This window comes from Malus domestica, chromosome 12 (assembly GCF_042453785.1).
Source record: "Malus domestica chromosome 12, GDT2T_hap1".
NCBI lineage: Eukaryota > Viridiplantae > Streptophyta > Magnoliopsida > Rosales > Rosaceae > Malus > Malus domestica.
Window position 1 is genome coordinate 26,393,430 of NC_091672.1, and position 15,132 is coordinate 26,408,561.

Consider the following 15,132-nt stretch of genomic DNA (forward strand, 5'->3'; position numbering starts at 1 on the left):
GTTGAATGTTACGTGGAAAATCCATGTTTTATATGTATGAGGGAGAGAATTTCAAATCGGTCAAAAATCCAATCTGGTACACTAATTGTAGCAATATAATTAGTTTTAATTATTTTTTTATTTTTTAGATAATTATATTATTATATTTAATGTATTGGAATGTGTTCATATCATAACAGATTGAAAAATTACTCCTCATGAGGACTTAGACCAAAAAAAGGAGGCAAATTGTCTGCCCTCCTGTTTGGATGTCCTTCCCATCTTTTACTATTTTGAGTGGTCACGGTTAAGCTATGTTAACATTTTATATTAATTTTTTTATAAAGATAATAAGATAAAAAATAATAAGAATACAAAATATTGATGTGCCTTAATCGTAACCACATAAATAAAAATAGATGGGAAAAGCATCCAAACAGGGTGGCAGACAATTTACCTTCCAAAAAAAAAATGTACCGAGGAAAAAGTCCTTTGGAAACGGGGGGACACGCGTCGGCCATGCAGAGAATCAAGCTGTGTAGAACTTCAACGGGGAGGTCCCAGGGAAGCAAATAATGGCCAATGGCAAACGACAATGACGTTGCCAACGCAAGCTTAGCTGGTTAAACTATGTCGTTTTGGTTATGCCCTTTTGGGATTTCAACACTTCCCCATGTTTTGTGGGAGTGTTTTGACTGCTTTTACTTATTCCTTCCTAATTTGCTTCGAAAGTTCCTTGTTCCGTCTACTTGGAACACTGGTTACGTAGTTGACGACGGCTATAATATGGATGGAATCATTATTACGGTGGCTTAATTATTACAGACAAATTTCAGAGTCGTATGTTTATACGGCATATATTTTGAGTTTGATTTCTAATGCTGGTGAATTATACGATAGTGATCAGTTGAAGTTTAATTACTTATATGAGTCTTCTTAGTCCACAAAATGATAGACTTCCGTGAGGAAGCCATCAGCTAATTCCCTTTTAAAAATAGTAATACGGATAGAAAATATGAATTATATCTCACTTGTATAATATTCTAAATAGAGCGCAAAACACAAGTCAGACAATAAAACATAAGGAAAACTAATGAAAATTGTATGAAAACTCTGAGTTTTAACTATAATGACAAAATAAAGGCTAAAGTGAATAGTACTATGATTGATTTTTTTTAGTGTAAAAATGTGATTTTTGGTTAAATTGAAGAGTACCGAAAACTTTTCGTTAAAGTTCCCTAAAAAATAAGCACACCCCAAACAATAGGACATGTGCACACTCTGTAGTAAGCAATTATTTATGTCAAAAGGCTTTTTTTGAGTTTAGCATTACTCTTAATTAATATAGTTAATGATTAATTATTAGTTAGATGTAAGGATCCCTTCCACCAAATCTACCAATCTTAGCCCTTGAAATTTGATTTAATAGCTAAAGTTATTATAACTTTTAAAGAGGACCCTTATTTTTAGTCATTCAATCAAATCTCAAGGATCCGGATTTGTAGATTTGGTGGAAGGGATCTGAAGAGGATCCCTTTCCCTATCTTAACATAAACTCTAATTGGTCAATTTGTATAGGAATGAGGATCATCTCCGGATCCTCTAATTGTATTCGTTCATCGTATATCGTGCGGGCAGAAATCATTGTAAATTTTTTTATTTAAAATTGAATATAAACAGTACTTGACAAAAAAATGGTCGCACGATGTACTATAAACAGACACGATTGAATGATCTCTGGGATCCTCAAAAAGAGGCCCTCATTCTTTGTATAGTTTATTTTTTATTTTTTATACATCGATATTTTTTACACTAAATGAGATGAAGAATTCAGCTAAGCCACATAATGGACAATCTAATTTGGTATCGAATTCGTCATCCACTAGATTCGAACTTAAGACCTCTTACTTCCAAATGAAAAGAAATATCATAAGACCGTAGTACTGAATGACTCATTCTTTGTATAGTTACACACTATCAAAATCAAATTTAGCTCGAAACTTGTAGAACAAAACTTGTCACTTGAACAGCCACACAAAATTCGGAAGATGAGAAGAAAACGGGATCCGACACCCGGAGAGTACAATCCGGCCCACTGGACAACTAAGCACTTTCTAATCGGGCCCACTGGTGAGGCCCGCTGAATACGAGTTACAGAGTTAAAAAAAAAAACGAAAAAGAAAAAATAGAAAGAAAATAAGCAAGAAGGCTACCTATACCCATCTAAACTAGTAATTTTACACAAACCACCTAACTTCAAAATGTGTTGCAATTTGGCACCTATATCCACATCCATTCATATTTTCATCAAATAAAGGTACGTTATAAAATTATGTACACTTTCTTGAAAGCTATTTCTCTTATTTCGCTTGGCTAGAGTTCAGATTTGATGAGTATTAGAGAAGTTGAAAGAAAGTGACGAGTCTCTTTAAGGACAAAAAACGTCACACAAACATTGATTTTGTCAACGATGATGTGTATGTTTGATAGAATATTTAAATCTACTATTCTCTTTCGACACCTAATTTCAAGAGTACAAACTCAACACTATATTTACTAGAATATTTGACAACATCTCTAAAACTTCCCACATATACATCACAGAACACTAGTGAAAACAAAAAAAGTTCTCGTAAAAATTTGGGTACCAAATTGTCACATAAATTTGGTCACGATAAAGTTTTGATGGTTAATGGTAAAACAAAAACTTATTCAGGTGGTGATTTCACAAAACTGAAAACTAGCAGTGCCGTTTGTGCAATTTTGACAGAAAAATAAAGGGAGTCTCCGTCTCCTGTCTCTCGCACATCGTCGATCGTCTCTGTTACACGGACTGTGGAGGTAAAGCTGCGGAGAGAGAGAGAGCGAGAGAAGAACAACAGCTGAAAGCGGAGGAACGATGTCACTGGTATGGATGGAAGCGCTACTTCCGCTCGGAATCATTGCCGGAATGCTATGCGTCATGGGAAATGCTCAGTATTATATCCACAAAGCCGCCCATGGCCGGGTTCGTTCCTTCTCTCAGATCCAATTCCATCTCTCTCTCTCTCTAGAAATTGTTTGAGGTTTCTGAGATTCTGATTTCGAAAGTTGAAATTTTTTTATGAGATTGTGATTTGGGAAATTTGAAAATTGTGGTGTTTTGGGCAGCCTAAGCACATTGGGAACGACATGTGGGACGTGGCGATGGAGAGAAGGGACAAGAAGCTCGTGGAGCAGGCGTTTGCCCATATCCAGAATTAGATTGCCTCTTCCGGTACTCATCTTTTTTCGATTTTCGGTTTCGATTTGGGATCATTTTTCCTTAATTTTTTATTCTTTTGATTTAGGGTTTTTGTTTGATGATTTGGTTTATCATGTTTCATTGCTGTCATTGCTATGAGTGAGGTTAAAAGTTAAATCCAGGTAGTACTTCGTGAAGTTAAATTATGTTTCGTTCTAGCTGAATGCTAATCCACAAATTAAGCGGACGTATCTGCATAGACGGTTTTAGGAAATTTAGTATTAGGAATAATGGTGCATAAAATTATGTTTTGACCAACGAGGTTTCGAAAAACCTTTGATGGGTAGGATGGTGTTTTAGGATTGAGAAGTTGAGTCACTATTTACATGATCCTATAAATGTGGGTTGACTCAAAGGAATTTGACATTGGATGATGCAACTTATATTTGCTTTTTTGAATTGCAATGGGTTGTAAAAAGTGCGGGATCGTACCTTATCAACAAGTTTGCATGATACATAACAATGTGAAGTTAGATATACCTAGTTGATGCAGATGGTGCATTTGCTTTATAGCACTTGATTTGGTTTGATCTTGGGCCTTGTTAGAACTTAGCACCCCAGTTTCAATACCGTGTAAAGAGGGTCTGGCTCGGCTCGGACAAATAACTCGCATTTTGGCGGTTATCCAAGCCAAGTCAGTCCACTCCAAGACAGATCTTGCAACAAACACTGCCAGAATGTTTATATGGGGAATATGGGGAAACTTGATAAGTAAATTTCTGACTTTATGTCGTATAGGTCTGCTACTTCTTGCAAAGATTAGCCTTGTTTTTTCTCTCCTTCTCCTGCATAGGAACATGAGTCTTTGATTTTGCTTTCTGGTGCAGTATAGCCTCTGATGATAGCTTGGGATTTGAGTTGATTGATATATTTTTTTCAATTCCAGTGGATTTAAAAAAGTAATGCAATCGGGAAATTTCATCGAGGGTTGCTTTTTCAGGCTTTTGGATGCATCCTAGTTGATGTGTGGGCTGCAAGAACCATGAGATAATTTTATTTCGTGAAGTTTCATATGTTGTACGCTCCCAAAATATAAGTCAGACGGTAGCAGGTCTTGTGTGAATAGTTGTAGTAGGGCACTAATTTATTCTTACAAGCTCGTGTATGGTCTTTAGAGGAACAAGCATTCTGATTTCATAGTGCAAAAGCCCAGCTCTTAAACAAAAGAAGAGACGTTTAAAGGAATACATGCAAATGCATGAACTAATGTCCTCTCTTGAGGGATACTTTCAAGCTTTATGGATTTACTGGCTTTAGCAGCTATTGGACGCTATGGTTTTTACAAGTTTTTAAGATAATATAAAGGAACTTTGTGGTAGTGTGTTGATATGTTGAAAACTTGGAAGAGTATCGGAACTTTACTTCTTTTTACAAGTTCTGTATGACTGTATTAGTACCATCATATGTATCGAGGGCCTCGTGAAATTTTAACTCAATGAGATCCTATCATGTTAACTCAAGTGCCTCCATTTCTCTGTGTATGTTTGTTTTCCAATGTTTTGATTATGAAGCTCATGATATTGTGGTCCAAACCGCAGGAACCTTTGTGACTGGAATCTCGAGAAGCAATAAAGCCATCGTCCCATTCAGAAGGAGCCGAGAGCAACTCTAATCACCAATCTTTTCATTGTATGTGAATTTTCATAAGCTGTCATACTGGTAATGGGAAAATTTACATGCTCCATTGATTTTATTTGTAATGTTAACCTTCGGATATGAGTTTGTTCGTTTGAGCTTGGTGTGATTCGGGTATGTGTTTACTGTCTTTACCGTCTAGGGATGGGCAACGGTTATGATGGGCGGGTAACCGATGTTATTTACCCATAATCGTTTATGTTCGTACCCGTATACCCGCGGTTAACCATACCCATTACCGTGTACTCATTTAATCATAACCGTTTACCCATTTAACCATAACTATTTACCTATTTATCCTTTTTTTTTTTACCCATTTACTCCTTTTTTCACCCATAAACATGATTCTTTTTTTTAACAACTTGAAAATTACAAAGGAAAAATTTGTCATAATTTTTGTTTTCTGACAATTAACACCGTTATAGGTACATTTTAAGCATACATTTCCCTAATTTAATCATTTAAGTCCACATACAATTCTAATAATTGAAATAATAGTTTACGAACTATATTTTTCTGCTACACCCAAGCAAGTCTTTAATTATATTCCATATGATTACAAAATAAAGCTTCTAAAAACAAAAATTAGTCATTATCTTGAATACTAGATGATTCAAAGCTCCAAAATATTCTGAAACTAAACATTTTCAAACACTAATGCTTTAGCACATTCAATCACAAATTCTCATTGACTTGTTGTCACCAAAAGAGGCCTACAAAAGAAATGTATAAATTGAATTAGTATCCCATTTAGGAACACCGACACAAATAGCATAAATTCAACAGAGGTAAGTGATCACAGAAGATTTACATTGTACACCCAGTTATCAGAAGAAGAAAAAAAAGCAAACAAAAGCGATCCCAGTCCTTCTCCTCTCTAATATACATACATACATACATACATATATATATACATATATATATATATATATATATATATATATATATATATATATATATATTGATTGGGTAAATGGATACTCGTTATAACCGCGGGTAATACTTATAACCGGCCATTTAAATTTCACGGATAAATGTACCCATAATCGATTGTTTGTCTAAACGGTTACTCATAACCGTAATCGTGAACTTTAAATAGACGGTTATGAGTATTACTGTAGTTCATTACTTCATTTGGTTCAGTATCAGCGAAAAGCTTGGCAGGTGATAAATTAACTGTAATAAGTAGAGAATATCTCTCACGTCGAGTCTTATAGTTGAAGTTGCAGGAAGTGGTACACAACAGAATGAATGAGCACCATTTGTACCAGCGACTTTTGTCATCCACATCAATTCTTTGCAGTAGGTGTGACCATATCTACTTCATAAACTTTATGTACGATGTAGAGGAAGAGTTGAATAATTGGGCGAAAAAGGAGTTTGGTATGTTTATTTATCTGGAATGGGCTTGAACTATTTCAATTCTTGATTACACATGTTTTGAACACATATGGAATATAGTCCATACTATATATAATACGAAAAAATATAAATTAGATTGTTTGAAATGAATACTCGTTCATTATCTTTCTTCTGTATCCTACCATTCTCGAAACATGACTATCCCAATTCCAAATTCGTTCGGGATTTGCTTATTTATGAATTAATGATGCTCATAATCGCTTCTAATGGAAGTACTTTCACTAGAAGCTTGTCAATTTTGTTTATAAAGGATTCATGGGCTTCCTGAAAGGTACTTGAGAGTGCTTTTAGAACAAGCGTTTGACAACGTGCTTCTTTTATAAACCTCCTCTATAATCGATAAGCACTTACAACTTTCATTTACCAGATGCGTAGTCAAAATATGAAACAAACGCCAAATACAGTGGTGGTGATGCTCACCATCCCATCAGTTATCGTTTGATGTGTTTGATTGAATTTATTTCTTACAAAAATCTCCAAATTTAAACTAATTTAACAGTAATTAATAGAGTAATGAGTATCGACACCACTTCTTACTACCACTTTAGAGCGGTGAGCAAAATGCACTTGTCCCTCGTATTTTATGAATTATAAAATAAGGAGGTGGAAGAAGATGATTGGTGCACGTTCAATTCCTTGACACTTACACTCACACCCACTCTTGCGTTTGAGCTGGGCCGTTGGGTGCCACATTATTCTCTGTTTATTAGTTATTATTGTGTTCTATTAATACCCGCATTTAAAACAAAAAGAGGAGCCAACGAATACAGAATCCCAATTAATACAGAAAACTATGCACTTGAAATTCATATAAAAAAACAAAGTAATATATAATATTAATTAATTAATTGTAATATACAATATTTTCTCTAGAAAAATTAAATATAATTGAAATATGGTAGGTGGAGGAGAGCAAAGACAAAACTACAGCTGACAGCACTTGGAACAAAGAACATAGAAAGCAAAGGATTCCTCTGCCATTTGCAATCTCATATTATAAATTGATTTAATCAAAAGTTACAACTCACAGCTAAACAGTTTCCTACACCTCCGGTACACTACCGTGACATCCCAGACCAATGTGCATTGTCGTTTGAAAACGAGAAAACACATAGCATCGCGTTATTCATTTGAGATGCAACGGTGGTGTACCAGAGCGTAGGTAACAACATCCAAAAGATTGCTTGGATATAAAAAATAGTGTCACTTTTGCTCAAAACTAGTTGCCCAAAACTTGGATGACAGAATCAGATTCTTACAAATTTGCCAACATGGTAAAAGGAAAGAGTGCTAGAAAAGATCAGACAAGGGAAAACAAGAGGATGTGCAAATGAAACTTATGATTTCTTCTCAATGAAACAACTAAATCCATCACATATAGGAATCACTTTTCGGCTAAATTCACAGTTCCACACCAACAATGAATCATAGTAAAACTATCAGTGAATGACAACAGATTTACACAAAAAATCCTAGATTACCCACAGTGACACAAAGAATCTACCAAAGAAGATGCGAAGCGTGGCGCGTAGATGAAGGAGGCGCCACCATAAAAAGGTGTGACTGGACGAATTTCTGAATACACGAATTGAACTTTGAATGTTGAATGGTGGTAGGAAAGAACTGGAAGCTTGTACAAAATGGTGGTGGGAGGAATCAAGGAACATATTCAGTCTCGATAGTCGGTTGTGTTCGCGTAAATGTTGCTGCAGGTGCCTTTGCATCTCCAACTGAGGTCATTTGCAAGGCTTCTCCTACATCTGCTGCCGTCTCCATCCGTTGCAAATTCTTCCTTTCCCTGTACTTTTTTCCCCAAAGTACTAAGAACGACAACAATGCCAACAACGCTAAACCACCCAGCACAGACCCAACAATTATCCACACTTTCGAATTACTCTTCTTCTTTCGTCTACCACTAGGCACTGGGGCCACGTTTGGACTTTCACCAGCAGGGGTGGGACTTGGAGAGACTGGTGCTGGAGAAGGAGCAATGGACTTCACCGCTATGGAGAAGTGCCCTTGTTGAACTGCTGAACACATATTGCCTGATTCCACATTGCTGAAATTGATTGAACCATCCAAATCAAACAAAACACACTGTGCCACTGTCCCAGCAGGAGTCGGTTTCACATCCTGGAATTTGATCATTATTGGATCACCAGATGCCCTGATAACCAATTCTGGCAGATTTTTTGCTGATAGGTTGCCAGCATCATAAGCAAGAAGACCGATCAATGGAGCTAAGTAAGAGTAACCCTGTAACGGGTAATACACCATTGACCAATTGCCCAGGTTCTGGTACACCAAAACAAGCCTCTCCACATACGGACTCTCAGTGACACCCTTAGGGATCTCAAACTCTTTGTACATGTTAACACCTCTTCTGTACAAGCTACCACTCCTCAGCCTCATAGCTGCAATCTGAATTCCAGTCAAATTCAAGGGAACACTGCCATTAAATATAACACCTGTCTTTGGATTAACAAAAGACCTGTAAGCATAATCTTGAAGAAGCGCATCAAGACCGCGTGCTGAGCCTCCTGAGGATTGCGCAGAAACATCAGGCAGCCAGGAGAAACATATCACAATGAACAGCATCGCGAGACTTCGAAGAAGAAGCCCCATCGATGCTTCGAAATCTTGAAACTCAGCACAATGCCACTCAAAACCAACTTGGTCGAAACGCAATACCCAGATGACAATATGCACCCAGAAGACTTCCTATTTATAACACTTCGGACCCAAAGAATAGTAACTGAAAATGTGCAATTAATTCTTCAAGCTTCAAAACCTCTGGTTTTCGACTCGTAAATCTCCAATTAATAGAAGCAAAGGATACTTGGTAAAGGGAAAGAATGATTTGGGCTCAGAGAAGATAATGTGTTTTCTATAAAGCGACTTTGAAGGTTTCAACCGTTGCAATTCTTCAGATTTTGCTTTTCCCTTTGGAATCCTTGTAAAAGAAGCTCCCTCAGAGACTCAAAGGGCTTGACTTTCGAATCTTTTCAGCTCAAAAGAAATTAAAACCCAGATTCTTCGCCATAAACCCATTTAATGCGAAGGAAATAAATCGAAATTAAAAGCAACCCAAGAATCTTTTTCTCCCCTTTCTTCTCCAAACGGCCAAATTTGAGCAGCGAGATTATCACACTATCAAATTTCAGAACAAAAAAAAGGAGAAAGAAAACAGTAGATTCAGTACCAAGATCAAGAACCCAGGTGGAGATTTTAACAAGGGCAGCTAAATACCTGATCTTTACGGCGGTTTGCGGCGGAGCTTTTCTGGGTTTCAGCGCAAAGCCCTAAATCTTGACGTATTTTCGTCGGTTTGCGGCGGAGCTTTCTGGGTTTCTTGACAGCCGAGTGGAAGAAGAGCATGCACCTCAAAAACCCACGAAGAAATACAAATCCCTCACAAGAATTCGCAACCAGAAAACGCGTGATAACCCGACGCTCTTCAAGAATCTCGCCATTGAATTCTCTAGCTAACAAAGATCACAGCAGTAAATGGGCCTCCCAACAACCCCGAGATACAAATAGGCGGCGAAAGGATCAGAGCTTTAATGGGTCCCGATACCGACCTGCATTTTTGACCAAATCCGACGGACCAACGCAGAGAAAGATTCAGCTGCGGTTTCACGGCTGCGGAATCCAATTCGGGGATCGGAGAGAAGAAGGAAGGAAACTGAATCCCGGGTAATCGGTAGATTTTGTTTCTTGAGCGGAAAATTTGGGATTAATGGTTGTGGAAGATAAGCTACGGCACCATTTATTTGGGGATTAAAATCCGAAAAAAAATATAGAAGAAAATCAAATGGGGAAGAAATACATGAGATAAGCTGCTTGAGATTGCAGATGGCCAGCCAGGAGATGTGTACTGGTAGGGAGTGAAGCGAAACAAAAAGACAGAAAGAATAAGTGTGAGAAATTAATTAAATAAATAAACATAAAAACGATAAATTGATAGTTGTTTGCTTGTTTTTTTTTTATTATTATTTTTTTTTGCCAATTTAATTTTTTAATTAATTAATTTGTACTCTGTATTTTATGCTAATTATTTTGATTGTATATATGAATGTCATTTACAGGTGTGTGTTAACGTTAAATCCCACCTAATTCTTCTCCCTTGTTTCTTTCTTTTCTTGGTTGATACTACTACCCTTTTTGTTTCACTATTTGACAAATAATTTTTCTTTACAATCGTCACACCACCACGAGATTTTACGAATTCAATTGTGTTATACCATAGAAAGAATATTCTTAGCCACCGTCGTGGCAGTATTTTTATCTAATCAAATATTGTTATATGTGTTTAACCTTCTTACATAACATATATACTATTTATTTGGTTGGCGATCACAATATTGTTTCGATTAATATGCTCAGCATATAAGGTTTAGGGATACAATGAAAAGATATCAGATAAGCTGCTTCAGTTCATTTCTTGATGGTATATCAACATTGTTATTTATCAATATTAGAGAAAATTGTTACAATGGTTCTTTAATTTTAACCTAATTAGAACAATGGTTTCTCAACTAAAAATTTGTGACCATTAATCCCTTAACTCATTAAAATGTGCAGTTATGGTTATTTTCGTCATTTTCGTTATAACTTCTTCAAAATGAATCATATTGGAAGAACCATTGTTACAATTGGGTTAAAGTTGAGGGACAATTTCTCCAATTGTGTTAAAATTAGGGGACTATCTTTCCAATTAAGTTAAAGTTGAGGGATCATTGCTACAATTTTCTCATTTGGTTTTCCATATTTGCCATTTGATTCAACCTCACGTGGTGACATATAACTCATTTTGACGGAAGTTCTAACGGAGTTGACAAAAAATACAGTAGCTGAACGTTTTGATGAGTTAAAGGACTAATGGTCACAAATTTTTAGTTAAAAAATCATTACTCTAACTAAATTAAAATTGAACGATCAGTGCTAGGATTTACTCTTAATATTATGACACACAAATATATAATACAACTTAACAACGAGGCTGTCACGCTCAAAATCCCGTCCAATTGACCGACGGGTCTTACGTTTCCCGATGTGTCAATGTACCATTTTGTTTTCTTGTTTGTGATTTGCCTAGAGATAATTCGTGTCCTGCATCATAAAACAAAAATATGAACCTAAATATTAAGTCTAATATTTATTTAGTTTCATATTTATTGCTAAGCTTCTTGCCGATCGGATCAAGGATGTCCTTCCCTCTATTGTGACCAACTCTGAAGCTGCTTTCGTCGCGGATAGTCGAATTAGAGACAATATTATGCTTTTGCAGGAGCTTCTCAAAAATTACCGTAGAAATAATGGTCCTTTTAGATGTGCCTTACAATTACACATTATGAAAGCTTATGATACTTCGGATTTAGAATTTCTTTTACACACTCTAGCATTGTTCAGACTTCCAACTCCTATGACTAATTGAATCCGTTGTTGTGTGACTAGTTCTAAGTTTTCAGCTTCAGTTAACGGCGAGCTAGGGATTTTCCCAGGAAAAATGGGGGGGCTAAGACAAGGATATCCTCTATTCCCCTTATATTTTTGTCATTGTTATGCAAGTACTAACCAAGTTACATTTTTTTGGCATGTCAACTGTCCCCCCATGGCCCTCTTAGTCTGAGGTGAGGCAATCAACTTCGACCTTCGGGTCCTTGGGTGGCTTGATCTAGTTTGATTTGGCACCATGCATGGAGCAAACTTCGTTTTATGGCGAGCTATTGAGGGTTATCTTAGATTGATGAGGTTAAAGCTTTTGGTCTTCATGTCAATCCTTCTTGCTCCTTCAGCGGGAGTAGGTTTGAACCTCGTGCTAATCTTTTTTTCGAGTGCCCCTTTAGTATGCGGATTTGGCGCTTCGTTTTTTTGTTGTTTGTGATGTGCCTTGGTTAAATCACACATGGCTTATGTTCTTAAAAAAATAATATAAATGATGGCATCAGTAGGTGATAAGAATAACATTTTCTTATAAAATACGACTTAATTATAAAAAGATAAAAGAGCCGAAGCAAACTTTGTTACATCCCACATCGTCTAAAAAAGTGGATCTTTTAAACCTTATATGTATATTCTCATCTTTACCTAGCACGAGGTCTTTTGGGAACTCACTGGCTTCGAGTTCCGTAGGAACTCCGAAGTTAAGCGAGTTCGCGAGAGAGCAATCCCAGGATGGGTGATTCACCGGGAAGTTCTCGTGTGAATTTCTAGAAACAAAAAGTCTCATGGCCTCACCCATAGTTGATAAGCCATTTTAATTGTGAGCCTTTGAACCTCAAGAAAAGTGGATTGAAAATCAATTACTAGTCGCTCAGTGCCTTCGTCGTGCAATCAAGTTCGAATTCACATTAGTGGCATGTTTACATAACCAGAATGAAAATATAAGGAATTGAATTGAGGAGGAGTAGGAATGAGAAGAAGTCATAATCGGATTCCTGTTGAAGCTGTTTACTTAAATGTTTTGGAATCGGAATAAAAATGACATTAATTCCATAAAGTTGTTTACTAATTCAGCATAATCAAAATATAAACCAGTATGCTTACTAAAACGCCCTTGTCCCAAATCAAATATTATATATATATATATTTTTAATAAAATTTGATAATATATAATAGTAAGAAAAAAATTAAATTGCTTTTTTTATTTCATAGACACACTAAAATGCTTTTGTTTATTTTTTATTTTTACAAATTTAATTATTTACTTTAATATTTAAATTTTATCGCTCAAGTTGTAGTTCATTCTCTTCGGCATATGCATGGAGTTGTGTATAATGTGAATGAGCATGGAAATAAAAAAAGTAAGGAGTTGTGCATAATTAAACTAGGGTTAATGGGTTTATAAAGAATAGTATTGGAAATAAAAAAAGTAAGTGAGGGCATAAAGGGAACAAAAGTGTCTTTCCGATTGCTTGGGCAATCAAGAATTGGATTACCACCTACATCTAAAAATCTAATTCCACCAATACAAGGAATTGAATTCCAAAATTTGTGTGGGCTCCACTGCTTTATTGATTCCTCAATGTTTAGTAAACATCAGAGTACTCCATAATCAGAATTCAATTCTACATTTTTATTTTGATTACAGATACGTAAACACGTCCTAAATTTAATAATAAAAGAATTAAAATTAAAAAAAATGTTTTCTTCCGAAAAATGCGAAAACAATTCTATATTATGGTTTGTGGGATTCTTCTTTTGTACCGGAGCCAGCTCAGATGATCTGACTTATTTCCGAAATGATGAAAAGTGGGCCCACACGCACCCAGTCAACCAACTGCTAATGTATGCAGCGCGCGCACGTGATGACCCACAGAAGGACCTAGTGGGATGGAAAGCAACCGCGGAAATTGGAATTGACAAAATAGCCCCTATGTGATTGAGAACCAAGAGGCAAATTTAGAAGGTTCTAATGGACAAATTACGGAGGGACCACCGCATGCTATTGGGTGCTAGGAGCAGACGTAGGTGGCTCCTCGTGATGCCCCGACGTCGTCTTGCTGCTGCCAACAATACACAGAAACATGTGTGTGAATGTGATGTTGAAAGAAAGAAAAGGCCACTTTGTTGTTTGTTGCCCTACTGAATTTGGAAGAATTTTTTTAGAGAGCCAAAAATACGGAAGGGGCGCGGGTTTAGTCTTATAATACGACCTAATTAACTAAGTGTCGTAATATAAATGGTTGAATTTTTTTACAATATCCAATAACTTATATTGTAACATTTGGTGTATCAAGCATGGTTCTAGACACACTGAAAAATTTCTCTGAATTTGGGGCCAAGTGTCCATTTCATTCATTTGGACATCCAATGAGGGAATTCTGGCAAACAACCGGTGAAATATTTTTTAGTTATGTGCCGATTCGATACTTAAATTATTACTTTAGTGAAAACTAAATCTCTATATATACTTTAATTTTTTTTAGAAAATTAAGTCATTAAACTTGCTAAGAACTGTCAAATTCTCCCAACTGTAACTTTAAGATTAATGCTATTATATTCAATTTCTATACGCGACATGTAACGGACTTTGAAAGGTGAGAGATTGTGCCGACACCGATGCATGCGACCTGGTCAGAGTTGCAGTTGAGGTAGCTAATAAAGTGTGACTACGTGTAATTGGGCTGGAAGTTGGGCTTTTGAAAAATTGAGTAAGGCCCATGTATACTCGCACCCAAACTCACGTCCATGCATTCGGCCGAAACCAAACCCACGATGGCATGATGATGATGATCATGTATGTATGTATGCATATATATATATATATTTTTTTTTTTTTTTTTTTTAAAGGAAGACAACTGGTGGTAAGCCACCCTTTTCGGTTGGAAATATTCACAAAGACATTTCATCATTTCATGGCCACAAGTCTGACTTCCATACCAGCAGCGAGATGTATGCATGTATTTGGCCGAAACCAAACACATGATGAGATGATGATGATGATGATAACCATACATGTATGTATGCATGTACACGGCAGAAACTATGTGATCGATTAAAACCAAATACCACCAAGAGTGAAATAGTTGGAAATTTAAATCCAATCGATAAATAATTTCATATTTTAGCATAGATGCGTGATCATTTTATTTTCTAGCGTGGATTAATGAAACTAGGATCAATATCACTTGTTGGAATTTTCCGCAATTGAACTCTCCTTTAAATTAAAAAAAAATACGTTGATTGACTCTAATCTAATATTGAAAATATTTTGTAATCTCGAACAAATTACTCGTTTTTTGTTAATAAATTAATGGTGCACACGTTATGATTAGAATTGTTCATATTTTAAGTTACATTTATCTTAG

At 36.1% G+C, this 15,132-nt stretch overlaps 2 protein-coding genes across 3 annotated transcripts; one reads left to right on the top strand and one right to left on the bottom strand.

Moving 5' to 3' along the window:
* The first annotated feature begins 2,747 nt into the window (after positions 1–2,747).
* On the top strand, positions 2,748–4,995 carry LOC114819965 (NADH dehydrogenase [ubiquinone] 1 alpha subcomplex subunit 1). Of its 2 annotated transcripts, none has more exons than XM_029089754.2 (3): positions 2,748–2,986; positions 3,130–3,235; positions 4,203–4,722. In XM_029089754.2, exons 1-2 carry the CDS (start codon positions 2,879–2,881, stop codon positions 3,220–3,222), a joined length of 201 nt encoding a protein of 66 aa, XP_028945587.1. In that variant the 5' UTR covers positions 2,748–2,878; the 3' UTR covers positions 3,223–3,235; positions 4,203–4,722. The 2 variants fall into 2 exon arrangements, with proteins under 2 accessions (XP_028945587.1, XP_028945585.1); XM_029089752.2 differs by lacking the exon at positions 4,203–4,722 and adding an exon at positions 4,801–4,995 and having other exon boundaries at positions 2,755–2,986.
* A 2,647-nt stretch (positions 4,996–7,642) lies between these two features.
* LOC114819966 (uncharacterized) lies at positions 7,643–10,267 on the bottom strand. Its single transcript, XM_029089755.2, has 2 exons — positions 9,569–10,267; positions 7,643–9,469 (listed from the first exon to the last, which is right to left on the bottom strand). The coding sequence occupies exon 2, from the start codon at positions 8,942–8,944 to the stop codon at positions 7,976–7,978; it is 969 nt and encodes a 322-aa protein (XP_028945588.1). The 5' UTR covers positions 8,945–9,469; positions 9,569–10,267; the 3' UTR covers positions 7,643–7,975.
* Positions 10,268–15,132: the final 4,865 nt, after the last annotated feature.

Excerpts from the sequence above, each read along its gene's own strand:
- LOC114819965 (XM_029089754.2), top strand. The coding sequence starts at position 2,879 with ATGTCACTGGTATGGATGGAAGCGCTACTTCCGCTCGGAATCATTGCC. Across the intron at positions 2,987-3,129 it reads ACAAAGCCGCCCATGGCCGG|CCTAAGCACATTGGGAACGA; the intron begins GTTCGTTCCTTC and ends TGTTTTGGGCAG.
- LOC114819966 (XM_029089755.2), bottom strand. The coding sequence starts at position 8,944 with ATGGGGCTTCTTCTTCGAAGTCTCGCGATGCTGTTCATTGTGATATGT.